Raw genomic sequence first — 19,166 nt, 5'->3', positions numbered from 1 at the left:
ACCCGAGGTCAGGATCGAACCCGGGTCTCTGGCGCTGTGAGGCAGCAACTCTACTTCTGCACTACCGTGCCACCTTCATTTTCTCCCACCCCACCCCCTTTCTCTGCATATTAGATCTTGCCGTACATAATGCATTAGAACTTATAGACAATAGACAATAGGTGCAGGAGGAGGCCATTCGGCCCTTCAAGCCGGCACCGCCATTCAATGTGATCATGGCTGATCATTCTCAATCAGTACCCCGTTCCTGCCTTCTCCCCATACCCCCTGACTCCGCTATCCTTAAGAGCTCTATCCAGCTCTCTCTTGAATGCATTCAGAGAATTGGCCTCCACTGCCTTCTGAGGCAGAGAATTACACAGATTCACAACTCTCTGACTGAAAAAGTTTTTCCTCATCTCCGTTCTAAATGGCCTACCCCTTATTCTTAAACTGTGGCCCCTTGTTCTGGACTCCCCCAACATTGGGAACATGTTTCCTGCCTCTAACGTGTCCAACCCCTTAATAATCTTCATACGTTTCGATAAGATCTCCTCTCATCCTTCTAAATTGCAGCGTATACAAGCCTAGTCGCTCCAGTCTTTCAACATATGACAGTCCCGCCATTCCGGGAATTAACCTAGTAAACCTACACTGCACGCCCTCAATAGCAAGAGGGCTTGATGAATTCAAGAGACGGTTAGATATAGCTCTTAGGGCTGACATAATCAAGGGATATGGGGAGAAAGCAGGAACGGGGGTGTACTGATTTTGGATGATCAGCCGAATGGCCTACTCCTGCACCTATTTCCTGTGTTTCTCCATCTTACTTTACCTGATAAAAGGGCACCAGCCTGAATTGAGAGCACCGTTCCTCCCTCCACACGCGCTACCCGACCGGCTGAGTATTCGCGGCCAGGTGGCTTCTCTTTGCTTTTCTCCTTCCTGCCTTTATTACTCTTTCTCTCTCTCCGATTTGTTTTCTTTGTTGCTTTGGCACAGACTCCCCCACTAAACGGCCGTGGAAAAACCATGCAACCCTTCCCTCGGAAGGTCGTTGGTTAAAGTTCACCCTCCAAATTGGTGGGGCATAAAGTCGAGTTGACGCAGAACATTAACGAGTTGGCTTAATGAATGGCGCACAGTTTCACTTTTCAGCAGAGACACTACATTACGGCCCTATCTCTCCTGTCAGCTGTGGAAAACGATTCCTGGCCTGTGATTTAAAGAGGAGCAGGGGAATTTTCCACCTCTTATCCTTCAAACAACATCATAAAACGAAATCCATCTTTGCCTGAATGTTTTTTTGAGGTACCTCACTGCGCTTAAATTAATTGCCCCCATTTCCGACAATCCGAAGTGACTACATCTCAAAGGTCTGCCATGTGCTGTAAATTGCTTTAAAATGACTTGGCTCTGTGCATGTGGCTGTATAAAGATGGCTTTTTGTGTAAACCTCTTCTGTAAAGTTTTGTTGGACTTGGGCCGTGCGTGCGTAAAACCTTTGGCTCACGGCTCTTCCAATTTAATTATTTCACTTTAAGCAATCTTTACAAGCCAAAAAATAAACGCCAATTGTCTTGTAAAAACAACAGCCATGCTTTTGCCTCAGGAAAGCCAAAGCATTCAACTCCAACGCCGCTGTTTAATGCCACCAGTTAGAGAGCGGGCCTCACCTTCCATCTACCCGAGTGGAGACCTTTGAACTGTCTCTAATCGGAAATAGACACAAAACACTGGAGTAACTCAGCGGGACAGGCAGCATCTCTGGAGAAAAGGAACGGGCGACGTTTCGGGTCTAGACCCTTCTTCAGACTGGTTAGGGATAAGGGAAATGAGAGATATAGACGATGATGTGGAGAGATAAAGAACAATGGGTGAAAGATATGCAAAAAAGTAACGATGATAAAGGAAACTGGCCATTGTTAGCTGTTTGTAAGGTGAAAACGAGAAGCTAGTGCAACTTGGGTGGGGGAGGGATAGAGAGACGGAGCTCAGACTTTATCTTGCACTAAATGTTGTACCCTTTATCCTTTTTCTGTACACTGTGGACGGCTTGATTGGAATCATGTACAGTCTGACCCGAAACATCACCCACCCTTTTTTTCCCAGAGATGCCGCCGGACCCTGTGAGATACTCCAGCACTCTGTGTCTATCTTCAGTATAAACCAGCATCTGCAGTTCCTTTCTACACATCCCCTGCTGAGTATCAACCATATAGACAATAGACAATAGGTGCAGGAGGAGGCCATTCGGCCCTTCGAGCCTGCACCACCATTCAATGTGATCATGGCTGATCATTCTCAATCAGTACCCCGTTCCTGCCTTCTCCCCATACCCCCTGACTCCGCTATCTTTAAGAGCTCTATCTCGCTCTCTCTTGAATGCATTCAGAGAATTGGCCTCCACTGCCTTCTGAGGCAGAGAATTACACAGATTCACAACTCTCTGACTGAAAAAGCTTTTCCTCATCTCAGTTCTAAATGGCCTACCCCTTATTCTTAAACTGTGGCCCCTTGTTCTGGACTCCCCCAACATTGGGAACATGTTTCCTGCCTCTAAAGTGTCCATTTCTTCAGTATACTCTTTGAACAAAGAGAGATTTGCTTTTCAATGGCATCCTTTGAGACATTTGGGATGTCCCAAATTATTTTGTGGTTAATTGAGAACTTCTAGACGTGTACAAATAACTATTTTAGGAAATGTAGGAACCAAGATCTCACTAACTGCAGTGTGACAATGACCAAATGACCTATTTTAGTGCTGTTGGTTAAAGAACAAATATTTCCCAGAAGATTGGAAATATATCTTTGGTCATCTTCAAAATAGAGCCCTGGAATCTTTAGTATCTAACCTGAGAGGAAAAACTTCCGGTTAATGTCCGATGTGAAACACTATAATTTTAGTTTAGTTTAGAGATACAGCGTGGAAACAGGCCCTTCAGCCCACCGAGTCCGCGCCGACCACAATCACTAGTGCTATCCAACTCAATAAGGACAACTTACAGAAGCCAATCAACCTGCAAACCTGCACGTCTGTGGAATGTGGGAAGAAACCGGAGCACCCGGGGAAAACCCACACAGTCACGGGGAGAACGCACAAACTCCACACAGACAGCACCCGTAGTCAGGGTCGAACGTGGAAGTCTGGCGCTGAAAAGCAGCAGCTTGACCGCTGCGCCACCCTGCTACCCACATGTTGTTCCCGATGTTGGGGAAGTCCAGAACAAGGGGTCACACAGTTTAAGGATAAGGGGGAAGTCTTTTAGGAACGAGATGAGAAAGTTTTTTTTCACACAGAGAGTGGTGAATCTGTGGAATTCTCTGCCACAGAAGGTAGTTGAGGCCAGTTCATTGGCTATATTTAAGAGGGAGTTAGATGTGGCCCTTGTGGCTAAAGGGATCAGGGGGTATGGAGAGAAGGCAGGTACGGGAATACTGAGTTGGATGATCAGCCATGATCATATTGAATGGCGGTGCAGGCTCGAAGGGCCGAATGGCCTACTCCTGCACCTATTTTCTATGTTTCTATGTTTCTATGTTCGATGCTTTATCTGAATCCAAATCGTTAAAATGTTTGTGCTTATTTGAACATTTTCCAAACATTGGAAATTGGTCTTGGGAGTTATCTTCTCCGATACTTAGGTCCATGTTATACGTCACTGTTTCCTCAGATTAAAGTCCAAGCGCTGTTACTGAAAGTTCTCTTTCTCTCCACATAGTTCCACGTCATTTCAACGGCCTTAAGAACTTCCTCGTTTGTCAAAAAATGTGCCTTCATAAAATAGACATGTAATAATCTTCCTGTCGCAATGATGGATTGGGGGATGTAGGGAAAGAATACAGTTTCAATGTCTTATGGATGCCCTTTGAACCACCGTCTTTTAAAGTGGAAATATAGCTTTTTTTTGTAATGGCAGAAGCTCTGTTACAACTCAGAGTTGAAATTTTTAGAAAGCAAAGTGCACAATTTTCGGGAAGCTCTCAGCAAAGAAGGGTTGAAGGGAAAGTGGAAATCTCATAATAGCCCCACTGACAATAATAAATTATTTCGGTCTCAAATTTACAGTTGCTTAAAAACGTGCCATATTCATTGTTAATAGTCTTTGATTTTAACTTCATTAAAAAGTGTATCAGCACTGACAATGGGCAGCACGAATATCAACCCATGGTTTAAAATATTTCAGTGTTAACTATTCGGAGTCTGACGTTAAGCAGCCAACACTTTTTTGTCAAACTAGAATCATGTTCAGCAAATTTTTAAATGTTGGCTTTTTAGAGCATAAAGTGCACATTTTCCAGAAAGCTGTACGTGATTCTCAATGAAGGGAGAGTAAGAGGTTTCATGTTAGCCTCTCTGACAATGTCATAAGTTGACAGAGACCCGGGTTCGATCCTGACTACGGGTGCTGTCTGTGCAGAGTTTGCACGTTCTGCCGGTGACCACGTGGGTTTTCTCCGGGTGCTCCGGCTTCCTCCCAAGTTCCAAAGACGTGCAGGTTTGCAGGTTTGCAGGTGAATTGGCTTCTGTAAATTGTCCCCGGTGTGTAGCCCTGGTCAGCGCGGACTCGGTGGGCCGAAGGGCCTGTTTCCGCGCTGTATCTCCTAAAGATAAATTCAGATTGAGTAAAATACTAAAGCAACACTTTATGCTATGATGCATGCCATAATATTAGCTCAGTAATCAAATAAACAAGGGAGGATTCGCGAGGCAGTGCCATCGCGGTGTTTGCCTTTTTCCCCTCTAAATTTAAGTTGTGAAAACACCTTTCCCGGAGTTTCGCTTTGCTGGAGAGGAGAGGTTGGTGACAGTGAGCTGGAACAAAAAAGGTGGGAGACATGTCGGGACCTTGGAAGGGCGTGGGGAATATGGGTTTGGTGGTTGTTTGTGCTGGCGTTTACCGGCTGGGCGCCAGCCCAAGACTGGTCTGGATTACCCTGGCATCAACCTGGAGCCCTCCACACTGAAACAGTGGCACCTTTTCTTGTGAAACTGATCTGATCTATTTGCCACATCACGTGACTCTCTGAATCACGACCACAAAAAGTCACCCCATTAACTCCAGTCTGAAGATGGTTCCCGACCCCAATCTCTCCAGAGGCGCTGCCTGTCCCGCTCAGCTACTCCAGCATTTTGTGTCCTTCTTCGGTTTAAACCAGCATCTGCAGTTCCACCACTAGCTCACCACGAGTGAGCGTGTGTACGCCCTCAACAAACTGCATGGAGTCAGTCATAGTCCGGTTGCTTCAACGGCACCTCCCTCACCCACAGCCCGTACCACCAAGGGTGAGGCCAGCAAGGTACATACAAGCACCACCGCCTGCATGTTCCCCTCTAAACTGCTCCCCACCTCGACTCAAAAATAGGCCGGGTTTCCTGTGATGCATGACTCAAGGTACAGTGAAAAGCTTTTTGTTGCATGTTATCCAGTCAGCAAAAAGACTTTCCATGATTACGATCAAACCGCCCACAGTGTACAAAGGCAGGATAAAGGATTTGAGTGTTTAGTGCAAGGAGAAAGTCCAACAAATTTGGATTAAAGATGGCTCGAAGGTCTCCAGTGAGGTAGATGGTAGGTCAGGATCACTCTCTAGTTGGCGGGACTATCATATGTTGAAAGACTGGAGCGACTAGGCTTGTATACACTGGAATTTAGAAGGATGAGAGGGGATCTTATCGAAACGTATAAGATTATTAAGGGGTTGGACACATTAGAGGCAGGAAACAAGTTCCCAATGTTGGGGGAGTCCAGAACCAGGGGCCACAGTTTAAGAATAAGGGGTAGGCCATTTAGAACTGGGATGATGAACTGACCTTTTCAGTCAGAGAGTTGTGAATCTGCGGAATTCTCTGCCTCAGAAGGCAGTGGAGGCCAATTCTCTGAATACATTCAAGAGAGAGCTAGATAGAGCTCTTAAGGATAGCGGAGTCAGGGGGTATGGGGAGAAGGCAGGAACGGGGTACTGATTGAGAATGATCAGCCATGATCACATTGAATGGCGATGCTGGCTCGAAGGGCCGAATGGCATCCTCCTGCACCTATTGTCTATTGAGAGGACGGTTCAATTACTGGGAAGAAACCGTCCCTAAATCTGGAGGTGTGCGTTTTCATACTTCTGTACCTCTTGCCCGATGGGAGAGGGGAGAAGAGGGAGCGGTCAGGGTGAGACTGGTCCTGCTGTCCTTGCCGAGGCGGCGTGAGGTTTAGACAGAGTCAATGGATGGGTGGTTGGTCTGTCTGATGGTCTGGGCTTCCTGAGTCTGGTGGTGCGCGCTTTCATGCTTCTGGACGGGAGCAGGGAGACGAAGAAGGCCAATGCTCCTCAGCTCACTGGCTGACAAATAGACCACCACCGGATATGGATACGTTTCTGTTTCATTTCCGCTTTAGTTTATTGTCATGTGTACCGAGGTACAGTGAAAAGCTTTTGTTGCGTGCGGTCCAGTCGGCCGAAAGACAATACATGATTACTATCGAGCCATTTAGATTTAGATTTAGATTTAGAGATACAGCGCGGAAACAGGCCCTTCGGCCCACCGGGTCCGCGCGGCCCAGCGATCCCCGCACATTAACACTATCCTACACCCACTAGGGACAATTTTTACATTTGCCCAGCCAATTAACCTACAAACCTATACGTCTTTGGAGTGTGGGAGGAAACCGGAGATCTCGGAGAAAACCCACGCAGGTCACGGGGTACACGATTTACAGTGTACAGTGTGTGCAGAGTGTACTACAATACATTTACAGTAAAGTTCAAGGGAATAACGTTTAGTGCAAGGTAATACTGAGCGTTACACAAAGAGGTAGATAGTAGTTCAGGATTGCTCTCTGGTTGTGGTAGGATGATTCAGTTGCCTGATAACAGCTGGGAGGAAACTGTCCCTGAATCTGGAGCTGTGCATTTTCAAACAATGGCAATTGGTGGCACGGTGGCGCAGCGGCAGAGTTGCTGCCTTACAGCGCTTGTAGCGCTAGGGACCTGGGTTCAATCCCAACTACGGCTGCTGTCTCTACGGAGTTTGATCGTTCTCCCTGTGACCAGGGTGGGTTTTCTCCGCGATCTTCAGTTTATTTCCGCACTCCCAAGACGTACCGGTTTGTTGGTTAATTGGCTTGGTATAAGTGTAAATTGTCCCTAGTGTGTGTAGGATAGTGTTAGTGCGCGGGGATCGCTGGTCGGCGCGGGCTTGGTGGGCCGAAGGGCCTGTTTCCGCGCTGTATCTCTAAAACTAAAACTAAAGTCTTCAAAAACCTTTGATCCAAGCTCTTAACATGATGAGCACACGTAGTAAAGTGTTGTAACAAGTCCCAAAGCAGTGGTGGGCACTCCGAGCCAAGTGACAGATTGGTTATTTGTACAATTTCTCGGAAATGAATTATTGAGTAAGCTTGTTGAATGTGTATCAATCTCAATGTTTATTTTCTCAATGTTTTCTGTTAAAACATATGAAATGTACAGAAGAAAATGCAGAAAAATAACAAGCGTTGTTTGCCAGATCAGAGTTCAGCTAGTTTGTTTGACATTGCGAGTCTTGTGTTTCTCAATGGCTGGTGAGGGCAGGCCTCTCTCACGCCTGTGGTAAGGTTAGAGTGGAGGCACGATTCTAAAAACAAGTATTTGTCATTCAACATGGTGGCGCAGCGGTAGAGTTGCTGCCTTGCACCGCCAGAGACCCGGGTTCAATCCTGACTACGGGTGCTGTCTGTACAGAGTTTGTACGTTCTTCCCGTGACCTGTGTGGGTTTCCTCCAGGAGCTCCAATTTCCTTCCACACTCCAAAGACGTACAGATTTGTAGACTAATTGGCTTGGTAAATTTGCAAATTGTCGAACGTGTGTTAGTGTGCGGGGATCACTGGTCGGCGCGGACACGGTGGGCCGAAGGGGCTGATTCTGCGCTGTATCTCTAAACGAAGCTAATGTTAATTATTGGAGTGGAGAAAGTGAGGGGGGGGAAGAGTTTAAGAAAATAACTGCAGATGCTGGTACAAATCGAAGGTATTTATTCACAAAATGCTGGAGTAACTCAGCGGGTCAGACAGCATCTCAGGAAAGAAGGAATGGGCGACGTTTCGGGTCGAGACCCTTCGTCAGACTGATGTCAGGGGGGCGGGACGAAGGAAGGATATAGGTGGAGACAGGACGACAGTGGGAGATCTGGGGAGTGGGAGGGGAAGAGAGGGACAGAGGAACTATCTAAAGTTGGAGAAGTCAATGTTCATACCGCTGGGCTGCCGGAGAAGTCAATGGAGTTTAGTTTAATTTAGAGATACAGCGCGGAAACAGGCCCTTCGACCCACCTAGTCCGCACCGACCAGCGATCCCCGCACACTAACACTCTCCTGCACACGCTAGGGACAATTTTTACAAACCTGCTCATCTTGGGAATGTGGGAGGAAACCGAACTTCTTGGAGAAAGCCCACGCAGGTCACGGGGAGAACGTGCAAACTCCGTACAGACGGCGCCCGTAGCTGGGATCCAACCCGGGTCTCTGGCGCTGTGAGCATAAGGCAGCAACTCTACCGCTGCGCCACCGCGCCGTCCCAAAGGAGGAACGGCAATAAAACACACAAGCAAAAGCATTGACAAACCATTTCACGAGCGAACTGCAAAGAGGGACCTGTCTCTTCTCCGGGAAAACATATTTGTACATTTCTTGCACTCTTTCCGTGAGGACTGGTTTATAACATCTGACTGCATGGAACACCGAGAGCTGACTTTGCCTGGCGGAATTAATTGTGCGTCCGCAACAAAGTGAAGTAGGTCCCTCTCCAAGCAATAAGATGCTTGACCTTGGCACGAACAAGGTCCATCCCAACTAAAACCGTGACACAAAGCAAAGCTTTTATCTGAGTAACATTCTTGAGCTTGCACCGCGTCAATTGTGAACTGAGGCACATTTGCCAAGCAGTAACTCACAGGTCCAGAGACACTTTCAACTTTCTTTGCAGCGTTTGGAAAGGAAATCTGGTTTCAATTCCAATATAATTAGAGGTCATATTGGCCTCTGGAGGACAATCTAACCAACACTCAATTTGTGTGGAGTGTGAATGCGCAGTCCCAGTGTGGAACTCTTTAAAGGCTTTTTTTAAATAATGCTGCTGTTGTTGGCTGGTGATGAGTGGCTACAGACCCTATTTCCAAACAGATGTGGGGATAGTTCTGTAGGGAAACGGCAACCCCAACACAATGCGAAACCAAACGTAGACTGGGCAATCGCTTCACGTAACACCTTCGCTCAGCCCGCCTAAACCTCCCTCAAGAGAGAGTTAGATTTAGCTCTTCGTGCTAAAGGAATCAAGGGATACGGGGAGAAAGCAGGAACGGGGTACCGATTTTAGATGATCAGCCATGATCATATATATTTTTTTAGATTTAGAGATACAGCGCGGAAACAGGCCCTTCGGCCCACCGGGTCCGCGCCGCCCAGCGATCCCCGCACACTAACACTATCCCACACCCACTAGGGACAATTTTTTAAAAACATTTGCCCAGCCAATTAACCTACATACCTGTAGGTCTTTGGAGTGTGGGAGGAAACCGAAGGTCTCGGAGAAAACCCACGCAGGTCACGGGGAGAACGTACAAACTCCGTACAGACGGCGCACATAGTCAGGATCGAACCCGAGTCTCCGGCGCTGCATTCGCTGTAAGGCAGCAACTCTACCGCTGCGCCACCGCGCCACACGGTATGGAGTTGGTGGCTCGAAGGGCTGAATGGCCCATTCCTGCACCTATTTTTCTCTGTTGCTATGTTCTATGTTTCTACCTGATCTCCCAGTTGCTGGACACTTTAATTCTCCTTCCCATTCCTACACAGACGTTTCTGTCCTAGGTCTCCTCCATTGTCAGAGTGAGGCTAAACGCAAATTGGAGGAGCAGCATCTCATATTTCGCTTGGGCAGCTTGCAGCCCAGTGGTATGAATATTGATTTCTCTCACTTCAGGTAGCCCCGGCATTCCCCCTCTCTCTCTATCCCTCCCCCACCCAAGTCGCACCAGCTTCTCGTTTTCACCCGACAACCAGCTAACAGTGGCCTGTTTCCTTTATCATCGTCACTTTTTTGCATATCTTTCATTCAATGTTCTTTATCTCTCCACATCGCCGTCTGTATCTCTCGTTTCCCTTACACCTAACCAGTCTGAAGACGGGTCTCGACCCGAAACGTCACTTGTTCCTTCTCTCCAGAGATGATGCCTGTCCCACTGAGTTACTCCAGCTTTGTGTGTCCATAATGCAAGGAAAGTTACACTTGTTTTTCCTAAACATGCTATATCTGATGTGGCCATGTCTTCTTTGCTGACCATTCCCCAGGTCCTCCTTTCAAGCTCATAGAGATTTGTATTCGATTCCATTTCATTTTTTCAGATGGGAACTTAAACTATGTTCCCTCCGCCCTGGACGATGGGAGTTTCCTCCCACATCCCAAAGTAATGGTTAATTCTAGACCTCAGACTTTAGAGATGCAGCGTGGAAACAGTCCAAGCCGACCAGCGATCACCCCGTACACCAGCACTGTGCTACACACAGGGGACAGTTCACAATTTTACTGAAGCTAATTCACCCACAAACCTGTACGCCTTTGGAGTGTAGGACGAAACCGGAGCACCCGGACAAAACCCACGCGTACACAGGGAGAACGTACAAACTCCGTACAGACAGCACCCGTAGTCAGGATTGAACCCGGGTCTTGGGCGCTGTCAGGCAGCAACTCTACCGCTGCGCCACCGTGCCGATGTCTGTAAATGGGCCTCTGTAAATTTGCCCCTAGTATGCAGGCAGTGGATGCGAAAGTGGGGTAGCATGGAAGTAGTGTGAACTGGTGATCGACGGTCGGCATGGACTCAGTGGGCCAAAGGGCCTGTTTCCATGTTGTATCTCTGAACTGAACTGACCGTATAATAGCTGTGCATTGGTATTTTTGTGCAAATTGTCTGTTTTTTTTGCGGTCCATTTCATGGTATGAAATCATAGCTGCATCTCAGCATTGTCTTCTAACTATCGAACATTGATGTGTGGGAAGGAACTGCAGATGCTGGTTTAAAACTAAGATAGACACAAAAAGCTGGAGTAACTCAGCAGGACAGGCAGCATCTCCAGAGAGAAGGAATGGGTGACTTTTCGGGTCGGGTCTGAAGAAGGGTCTCGACCCGAAACTTCGCCCATTCCTTCAGTCCAGAAATTCTGCCTGTCCCGCTGAGTTACTCCAGCATTTTGTGTCTATCTGTAGAACATTGATGCCACGTTAAGGTGTATGCTGCCTGACCTGCTGAGTGACTCCAGCATTTTGTGGATAAATACCCACGTTAAGGTGTGGCACTTTAATATTGCAATTCCCATGAAATAATTATACTTTGTTTTAAAGTAATTCAAGACTTTAGGTAAAATAGATGTAGTGCCTGTGAAGGTGTAGAGAAACTTGAAAGAATCTTCATTAATGTTATTTACTTTAGGCTTTAGAAAAACAGTGAAAACAGGCCCTTCGGCCCACAGTGTCCGTGCCAACCAGCGATCGCCCCGTACACTAGCACCGCCCCACACACTAGGAACAACTTACAATCTTTACAGCAGCCACATTAACCCTTCAAAACCAGTTAGTCTTTGGAGTGTGGGAGGAAACCGGAGAACCCGGAGAAAACCCACGCGGGTCACATGCGAACTCCGTACAGGCAACTGGGTTAAATTATCATAAGATCATAAGTGATAGGAGCAGAATTCAACCATTCGGCCCCTCAAGTCCACTCCTCCTATAGTCAGGATGGAACCCGGGTCTCCGGTCTCTGTGAGGCAGCAACTCTACCGATGCGCCACCGTCAAAAACCAGTCCTCACCAACCTGCGATCCCCCTCGTGCGCACGCCTGGCCCGCTGAGTTACTCCAGCACTTAGTGCCTTCTCTTTTTAAAAAAAAAAACCAGCAGCTAACTTTGAAGTGTGATGTCCATCGCCTATAATGCGTGTTTCTATAATTAATATAATTAGTTTAGATAGGGCAGAGAAAATCTAGGATTAGGGTCTTGGTTTTAAGATTAGCCTCTTCCCCTGAGGCTATTTTATTGGGACCAGCTGCTACTAAACAAAGCTCTGCAGTCTCGGCAGTCTGTTGCTGGTGGGCATCTACACCCACAACACTCACTGAGGTAGTTTGCTCTGTAATTAACTCCAGGCACGCTCTGTCAGTGACAGTATTTTATTCTGTTCTGTTAGCTTTGTAAATTGATGGATATTTTGTGCAAAACCAGCGCTTGAAGGTGATTTATTAGTTGCTATGGGGTGGGGGTGGGAGAAGGGGGGAGAAGGGGGGGGGAGGTGGGTGGGGGGGGAGAAGGGGGGAGGTGGGTGGGGGGGGGAGAAGGGGGGAGGTGGGTGGGGGGGGGAGAAGGGGGGAGGTGGGTGGGGGGGGAGAAGGGGGGAGGTGGGTGGGGGGGGAGAAGGGGGGAGGTGGGTGGGGGGGGAGAAGGGGGGAGGTGGGTGGGGGGGGGAGAAGGGGGGAGGTGGGTGGGGGGGGAGAAGGGGGGAGGTGGGTGGGGGGGGAGAAGGGGGAAGGTGGGTGGGGGGGAGAAGGGGGGAGGTGGGTGGGGGGGGAGAAGGGGGAAGGTGGGTGGGGGGGAGAAGGTGGGTGGGGGTGGGAGAAGGGGGGAGAAGGGGGGAGAAGGGGGGAGGTGGGGAGAGGGATTACCCAGAAAGTGCTAAGTACTTTGTTTTATTGACCAAAGTGCCCAGAGAGGTAAGTTATTGGTGTTGGAGATTTTTAACTCATTACAAAATGTATCTCCTGCATCATTTTAGATTGCATGAAAAATGCTGTACATTTTCCGTTGGTAGTAACACAAAAAGCTGGAGTAATTCAGCGGGACAGGCAGCACCTCTGGAGAGAAGGAATGGGTGACGTTTCGGATCGAGACCCTTCTTCGGGCTTCAGTCTGGAGTAATAACTCGAAGTGCTGGAGTAACTCAATGGGTCAGGCAGCCTGACAAAAGATGCCATTATCAACCATTGTTACCATCTCACTATTCATTATAACCAACTATGGTCTCACATATTCATTTGTGAAAGTAAATATTCATTAAAGTCACCAAAGTTCGGTATAACTCAGCTTCCAGCTTAATTGTAATCATGTGTAATCATGGATAACATGCAACTAAAAAGCTTTCCACGGTACCTTGGTACACGTGACAATAATAATGTCTGAAAAAGGGTCTCAACCCGAAATGTCACCCATTCCTTCTCTCCAGAGATGCTGCCTGTCCCACTGAGTTACTCCAGCATTTTGTGTTTACAGTGTAAACCAGCATCTGCAGTTCCTTCGTACACGTTGGTGGTAACATCACGTATTTCCTTTACTTGTATCCAGTATTATTTATTTAGTCAGGCTGCCTGACCCGTTGAGTTACTCCAGCACTTTGTATCTTTTTTGTTGTTGTAAACCAGCATATGCAGTTCCTTGTTTAGTTTAGTCCAGTTTATTGTCACGTGTACCGAGGTACAGTGAAAAGCTTTTGTTGCGTGCTAACCAGTCAGCGGAAAGACAATACAGCGTACTTCCACAGTGTACAGATACATGATAAAGGGGATAACGTTTTGTGCAAGGTAAAGTCCATTAACGTCTTCGTATAAAATGAGGGAAAGATGTGCTGGAAATGGAAAGCATATTGAGACCGGGCCCTCAGTATGAACAAAGTACTCACATGTCATCTATAACGTACTCAGATGCAAAATTACACTCTGCTTCTACCTCAACTCAAAGGATTCAACTGGGTTAACTTATCATAAGATCAGAATTCAACCATTCGGCCCCTCAAGTCTACTCCTCCATTCAATCAGGGCTGATCTACCTCCGAACCCCATTCTCCTGCCTTCTCCCCATAACCTCTGACACCCGTACTAATGAAGAAACTATCTACAGTATCTCTGCCTTCAATATATCCACTGATTTGGCCTCCACAGCCTTCTGTGGCAAAGAATTCCACAGATTCAGCACCATCTGACTAAAGAAATTCCTCCTCACCTCCTTCCTAAAAGAACGTCCTAAGCCTGTACTTGCTGGAGTTTAGAAGGGGCCTCATTGAAACCTAGCAACTAATGAAAGACTTGGATAGAGTGAAGCGTGCAGCGTAGGTTTACTAGGTTAATTCCCCGAATGGCGGGACTGTCATATGTTGAAAGACTGGAGCGACTAGGCTTGTATACATTGGATATTAGAAGGATGAGAGGGGATCTTATCGAAACGTATAAGATTATTAAGGGGTTGGACACGTTAGAGGCAGGAAACATGTTCCCAATGTTGGGGGAGTCTAGAACAAGGGGCCACAGTTTAAGAATAAGGGGTAGGCCATTTAGAACTGAGATGAGGAAAAACTTTTTCAGCCAGAGAGTTGTGAATCTGTGGAATTCTCTGCCTCAGAAGGTAGTGGAGGCCAATTCTCTGAATGCATTCAAGAGAGAGCTAGATAGAGCTCTTAAGGATAGCGGAGTCAGGGGGTATGGGGAGAAGGCAGGAACGGGGTACTGATTGAGAATGATCAGCCATGATCACTTTGAATGGCGGTGCTGGCTTGAAGGGCCGAATGGCCTCCTCCTGCACCTATTGTCTATTGTCTATTGTCTATTGAATGTGGAGAGGATGTTTCCACCAGTGGGAGAGTCTAGGACCAGAAGCTCTAGCCTCAGAGTGTAAGAACGTACCTTTAGAAAGGAGGAATTTCTTTAGTCAGTGGGTGGTGAATCTGTGGAATTCATTGCCACAGACAGCTGTGGAGGCCAAATCAATGGGTATTTTTAAGGCGGAGATTGCCAGATTCCGGATTAGAACGGATGTCAGGGGTTACGGGGAGAAGGCAGGAGAATGGGGTTGAGAGCAAAAGATAAATCAGCCATGATTGAATGGCGGAGTAGATTTAATGTGCCAAGTAGCCTAATTCTGCTCCGAGAATTAGAAGAATGCTCACGCTTTCAGTGGTCTTTGAGGAGCTTGTAAATTTACACCTAGAAAGAAAAATTATTTCAGGTGCTGCTTAATCTGCTCTGGATTTCCAAAATGATCAATTTATATTAATAAGGTTGCGATTTGGCAATTGCAGGGTATTCTATTGCCAGGAACACAGTCCATTGAAAACACTGGGAACTGTGCTGATTGTAATAACATTTTGTTTTATAATTGGTAAAAATATCTTGTGACATTTTCCACCTGGGTAGTCAAAAACCCAATGGTCCAAACACTGCTTTATAAAATTTACAGCATGCCTTACCGTGTGTTTTAGTCTTTCGAGGTACAGCGTGGAAACAGGCCCTTCGGCCCACTGTGTCTGCACTGACCAGCGATCACCACATATTAACAGTATCATACCCACACTAGGGATAATTTTACATTTTTGTAACCAAGCCATTTAACCTACAAACCTGTACATCTTTGGAGTGTGGGAGGAAACCGAAGATCTCGGAGAAAACCCACGCAGGTCAAGGGGAGAACGTACAAACAGACAGCACCCTCCGGGCGCTCCGGTTTCCTCCCACACTCCAAAGACGTGCGGGTTTGTAGGTTAATTGGCTTCTGAAAATTGTAAATTGTCTCTAGCGCGGAGGATAGTGCTAGAGTGTGGGGTCATCGCTGGGACTTGACGCACTGAAGGGCCTGTTTCCACATTGTATCTGTAGACTAAGACTTTAGATTTTAGATTTTAGATTTAGATTTAGAGATACAGCGCGGAAACAGTGCTTCTAACATGGCTGGGAAATGTGCTAAAACGGACTAAGCAGAGTGTGGAGGCAGACATAAAGAAGATCTACGTTTGGCCTGATGATAAGCAGGACCCAAGGCAGGGATTGTAACATCTCTGGTTGCACTGGGAATGAGATGAAAGACACCCGGTCAGATCAAGTGAAATAGGGAAAGGTGCAAGCATAACATACAATAGAGATTGAGTCTGAAAAAGGCCCCGACCCGAAGCATTGAATTGAATTGAATTGAATTGAATTGAATAAGGGGTAGGCCATTTAGAACGGAGATGAAGAAAAACTTTAGATTTTAGATTTTAGATTTAGATTTAGAGATACAGCGCGGAAACAGGCCCTTCAGCCCACCGAGTCTGCGCCGCCCAGCGATCCCCGTACATTAACACTATCCTACACACACTAGGGACAATTTTTACATTTGCCCAGCCAATTAACCTACAAACCAGTACGTCTTTGGAGTGTGGGAGGAAACCGAAGATCTCGGAGAAAGCCCACGCAGGTCACGGGGAGAACGTACAAACTCCGTACAGACGGCGCCCGTAGTCAGGATCGAACCTGAGTCTCCAGCGCTGCATTCGCTGTAAGGCAGCAACTCTACCGCTGTGCCGCCTTTTGTGTTTACAGATAAACTGGCCTTTGTACATTGTCCCCAATGTGCAGGGGGTGGATGGGAAAGAGGGATAACATAGAACTAGTGTGATCGATGGTTGGCGTGGACTCAATGGGCCGAAGGGCCTGCTTCCTAGCTGCAGGTCTAAATTATACTGAACTAAATGTCAACGCATTCCTTCTCATCATCACACCCAACTTGGACGCTGGGCAGCTGTAAATCTGTTGGTCTCTTGAGCAAACAGAAACATCTGTGTGCTGTGTTGGAGCTCTGGTGTAGGATGGTGGGACTAGCTCAAGCAGAGAGGCTCAACTACTCTCACGTGGGCAGCCTGCCATTCAAATCTAATGGCTTGTTTCCATGCTGTATCTCTAAACTAAACTAAACTAAACTATGCTTCAAATAAATCTGTCAGAAGGTCCTTTAGAGGACGGAACCTCTACTTGTATCACCAAGGCATGTGAGGCTGATTTTAATTTCCAAACGGTGACATTTCTTCTTCTCAATTTTAGATATCGATGAGTGTTCCTTCGAAAGGACCTGTGACCACATATGCATCAACTACCCAGGAAGCTTCGAATGCCTGTGTCAAAAAGGCTATACTTTGTACGGACTAACCCATTGTGGAGGTTTGTTCAAACTGATGGGTTGCACATGTAGTAGTGGAAGCTGCAATAATAATGGTAGCATAAGATACATGTGTGTGTGTGTGTATATATATATATATATATATATATAGACACATACACACACACACACCCATGAATAAATGTTATTAGCCTGGTATGTATACGTGCAAGGAATTTGTATTGGTGCAAGCAGTACACCGTGGCAACCATCTTGAAATGATCCCCATCTTGAAATGATCCCCATCTTGAAATGATCCCCATCTTGAAATGATCCCCATCTTGAAATGATCCCCATCTTGAAATGATCCCCATCTTAAAATCTTGAAAAGCATCACCTATCCATGTTCTCCAGACAAGCTGCTCGGGCAGCTGTGTAACTCCAGCATTGAGAGACATAGCTTTGGAAACAGACCCTTCAGCCAACTTGCCCACACGGGCCAACATGTCCCAGCTACACTAGTCCCGCTTGCCTGTGAGTTTGGCCTCTAAACCTGTCCTATCCATGTACCTGTCTAACTGTTTCTTAAACGTTGCGATAGTCCCTGCCTCAACTACCTCCTCCGGCAGCTCGTTCCATACACCCACCACCCATAGTGTGAAAAAGCTGCCCCTCAGATTCCTATTCAATCTTTTCCCCTTCACCCTAAACGTATGTCCCCTGGTCCTCGATTCACCTCCTCTGGTCAAGTGACTGTGTGCGTCCACCCGATCTATTCCTCTCATGATTTTAGACACCTCTCTGTAAGATCAAGACCGTGTGTCCTTTTTTTGTTCAAAGAATATAGCTTGTTTTCCTAAGTGAAACATTCACATGGAACTTGTAAGTAAGAACACTGGACTTTCTCTCTCGCTCCACAAATAATAATTTTAGTCACAGCTATATTTTTACTTTGCTTGCTCAGATATCGATGAATGCAGCATCAACAACGGCAGCTGTGATTTTGGTTGTCTGAACACAATGGGAAGTTATGAGTGTGTTTGCCCTCCTGGGAAAAAGCTGCATTGGAACAAGAAAGATTGTGCAGGTGAGTCAACTTTGTTTTAGAACGGCAAGGTGGCTTAGCGACAGAGCTGTTGCCACACAGCGCCAGAGACCCACGATTCGATCCCGACTATGGGTGCTTGTCTGTGTGGTTTTCTCCGAGATCTTCGGCTTCCCCCCACACTCCAAAGACGTACAGGTTTGTAGGTTAATTGGCCTGGTGTCAGTGGGTAAATGTAAAATTGTCCCTAGTGTGTGTGTGGGATAGTGTTAATGTGCGGGGATCGCTGGTCGGCGTGGACTTGGTAGGCCGAAGGGCCTGTTTCTGCGCTGTATCTCTAAACTAAACTAAACGAACTGAACAATCGAGGTAAGTTGGGAACCTCTTAAGTTAATTTGATCAAGAGTCCACACTACAAAGGAGCAATGTACTTAGCGTGCCTGAACTTTTTAGTTTTAATTTAACACTGGAATATTTGCTCACTGGACTTTGAAGGCTATACTTCATAACTTCAAATAGCCCGGCTTATAATTAACATACGATGAGCATTTGACGGCACTGGGCCTGTACTCGCTGGAGTTTAGAAGGTTGGGGAGGGCCTCATTGAAACGTAGCAAATAGTGAAAGGCCTGGATAGAGTCAGAATCAGAATAAGAATCAGAATAATAGACAATAGACAATAGGTGACCGCTGACCAATAACCTTTATTGTCATCCAAAAAAACAAGTCTTTTGGACGGGATTTTGTCACCCACAGTCCAACAATAAGAGCAATAAAAATAAGCAATAACACACACAATCACAAACCAACACAAAACAAAAAAAAGAAACATCCATCACAGTGAGTCTCCTCCAGTCACCTCCTCACTGTGATGGAAGGCCACAATGTCTTTTCTCTTCCCCTGCCGTCTTCTCCCGCGGTCAGGTTGTTGAAGTTGCCACGTTCCAGCCCGCGCCGGACGGTGAAAGGTCCGCAGCGGGCCGACCCAAGCCCCGCGATTCGGATGTGGAGAGGATGTTTCCACTAGTGGGAGAGTCTAGGATCAGAGGTCATAGCCTCAGAATTAAAGGACGGTCCTTTAGGTAGGAGATAAGGAGGAATTTCTCTAGTCAGAAGGTGGTGAATCTGTGGAATTCATTGCCACAGAAGGCTGTGGAGGCCAAGTCAATGGATATTTTTAAGGCAGAGATAGATAGATTCTTGATTAGCACGGGTGTCAGGGGTTA

At 46.8% G+C, this 19,166-nt stretch overlaps 1 protein-coding gene across 3 annotated transcripts in view; it reads left to right on the top strand.

Annotated features, from left to right (window-relative positions):
- Positions 1 to 19,166, top strand: part of scube1 (signal peptide, CUB domain, EGF-like 1) — a 208,764-nt gene that overhangs the window by 146,407 nt on the left and 43,191 nt on the right. For all 3 annotated transcript variants that reach the window (XM_078416899.1, XM_078416897.1, XM_078416898.1), the window contains 2 exons: positions 16,841 to 16,957; positions 17,860 to 17,982. In XM_078416899.1, coding sequence (XP_078273025.1) covers positions 16,841 to 16,957; positions 17,860 to 17,982 — 240 coding nt within the window. The remainder of the gene's footprint in view (positions 1 to 16,840; positions 16,958 to 17,859; positions 17,983 to 19,166) is intronic.

The sequence above is a fragment of the Rhinoraja longicauda genome, chromosome 20 (genome assembly GCF_053455715.1).
Source record: "Rhinoraja longicauda isolate Sanriku21f chromosome 20, sRhiLon1.1, whole genome shotgun sequence".
Classification (NCBI taxonomy): Eukaryota; Metazoa; Chordata; class Chondrichthyes; order Rajiformes; family Arhynchobatidae; genus Rhinoraja; species Rhinoraja longicauda.
Note: the sequence above shows the minus strand (reverse complement) of the source record. Positions and strands in the feature narration are given on the sequence as shown.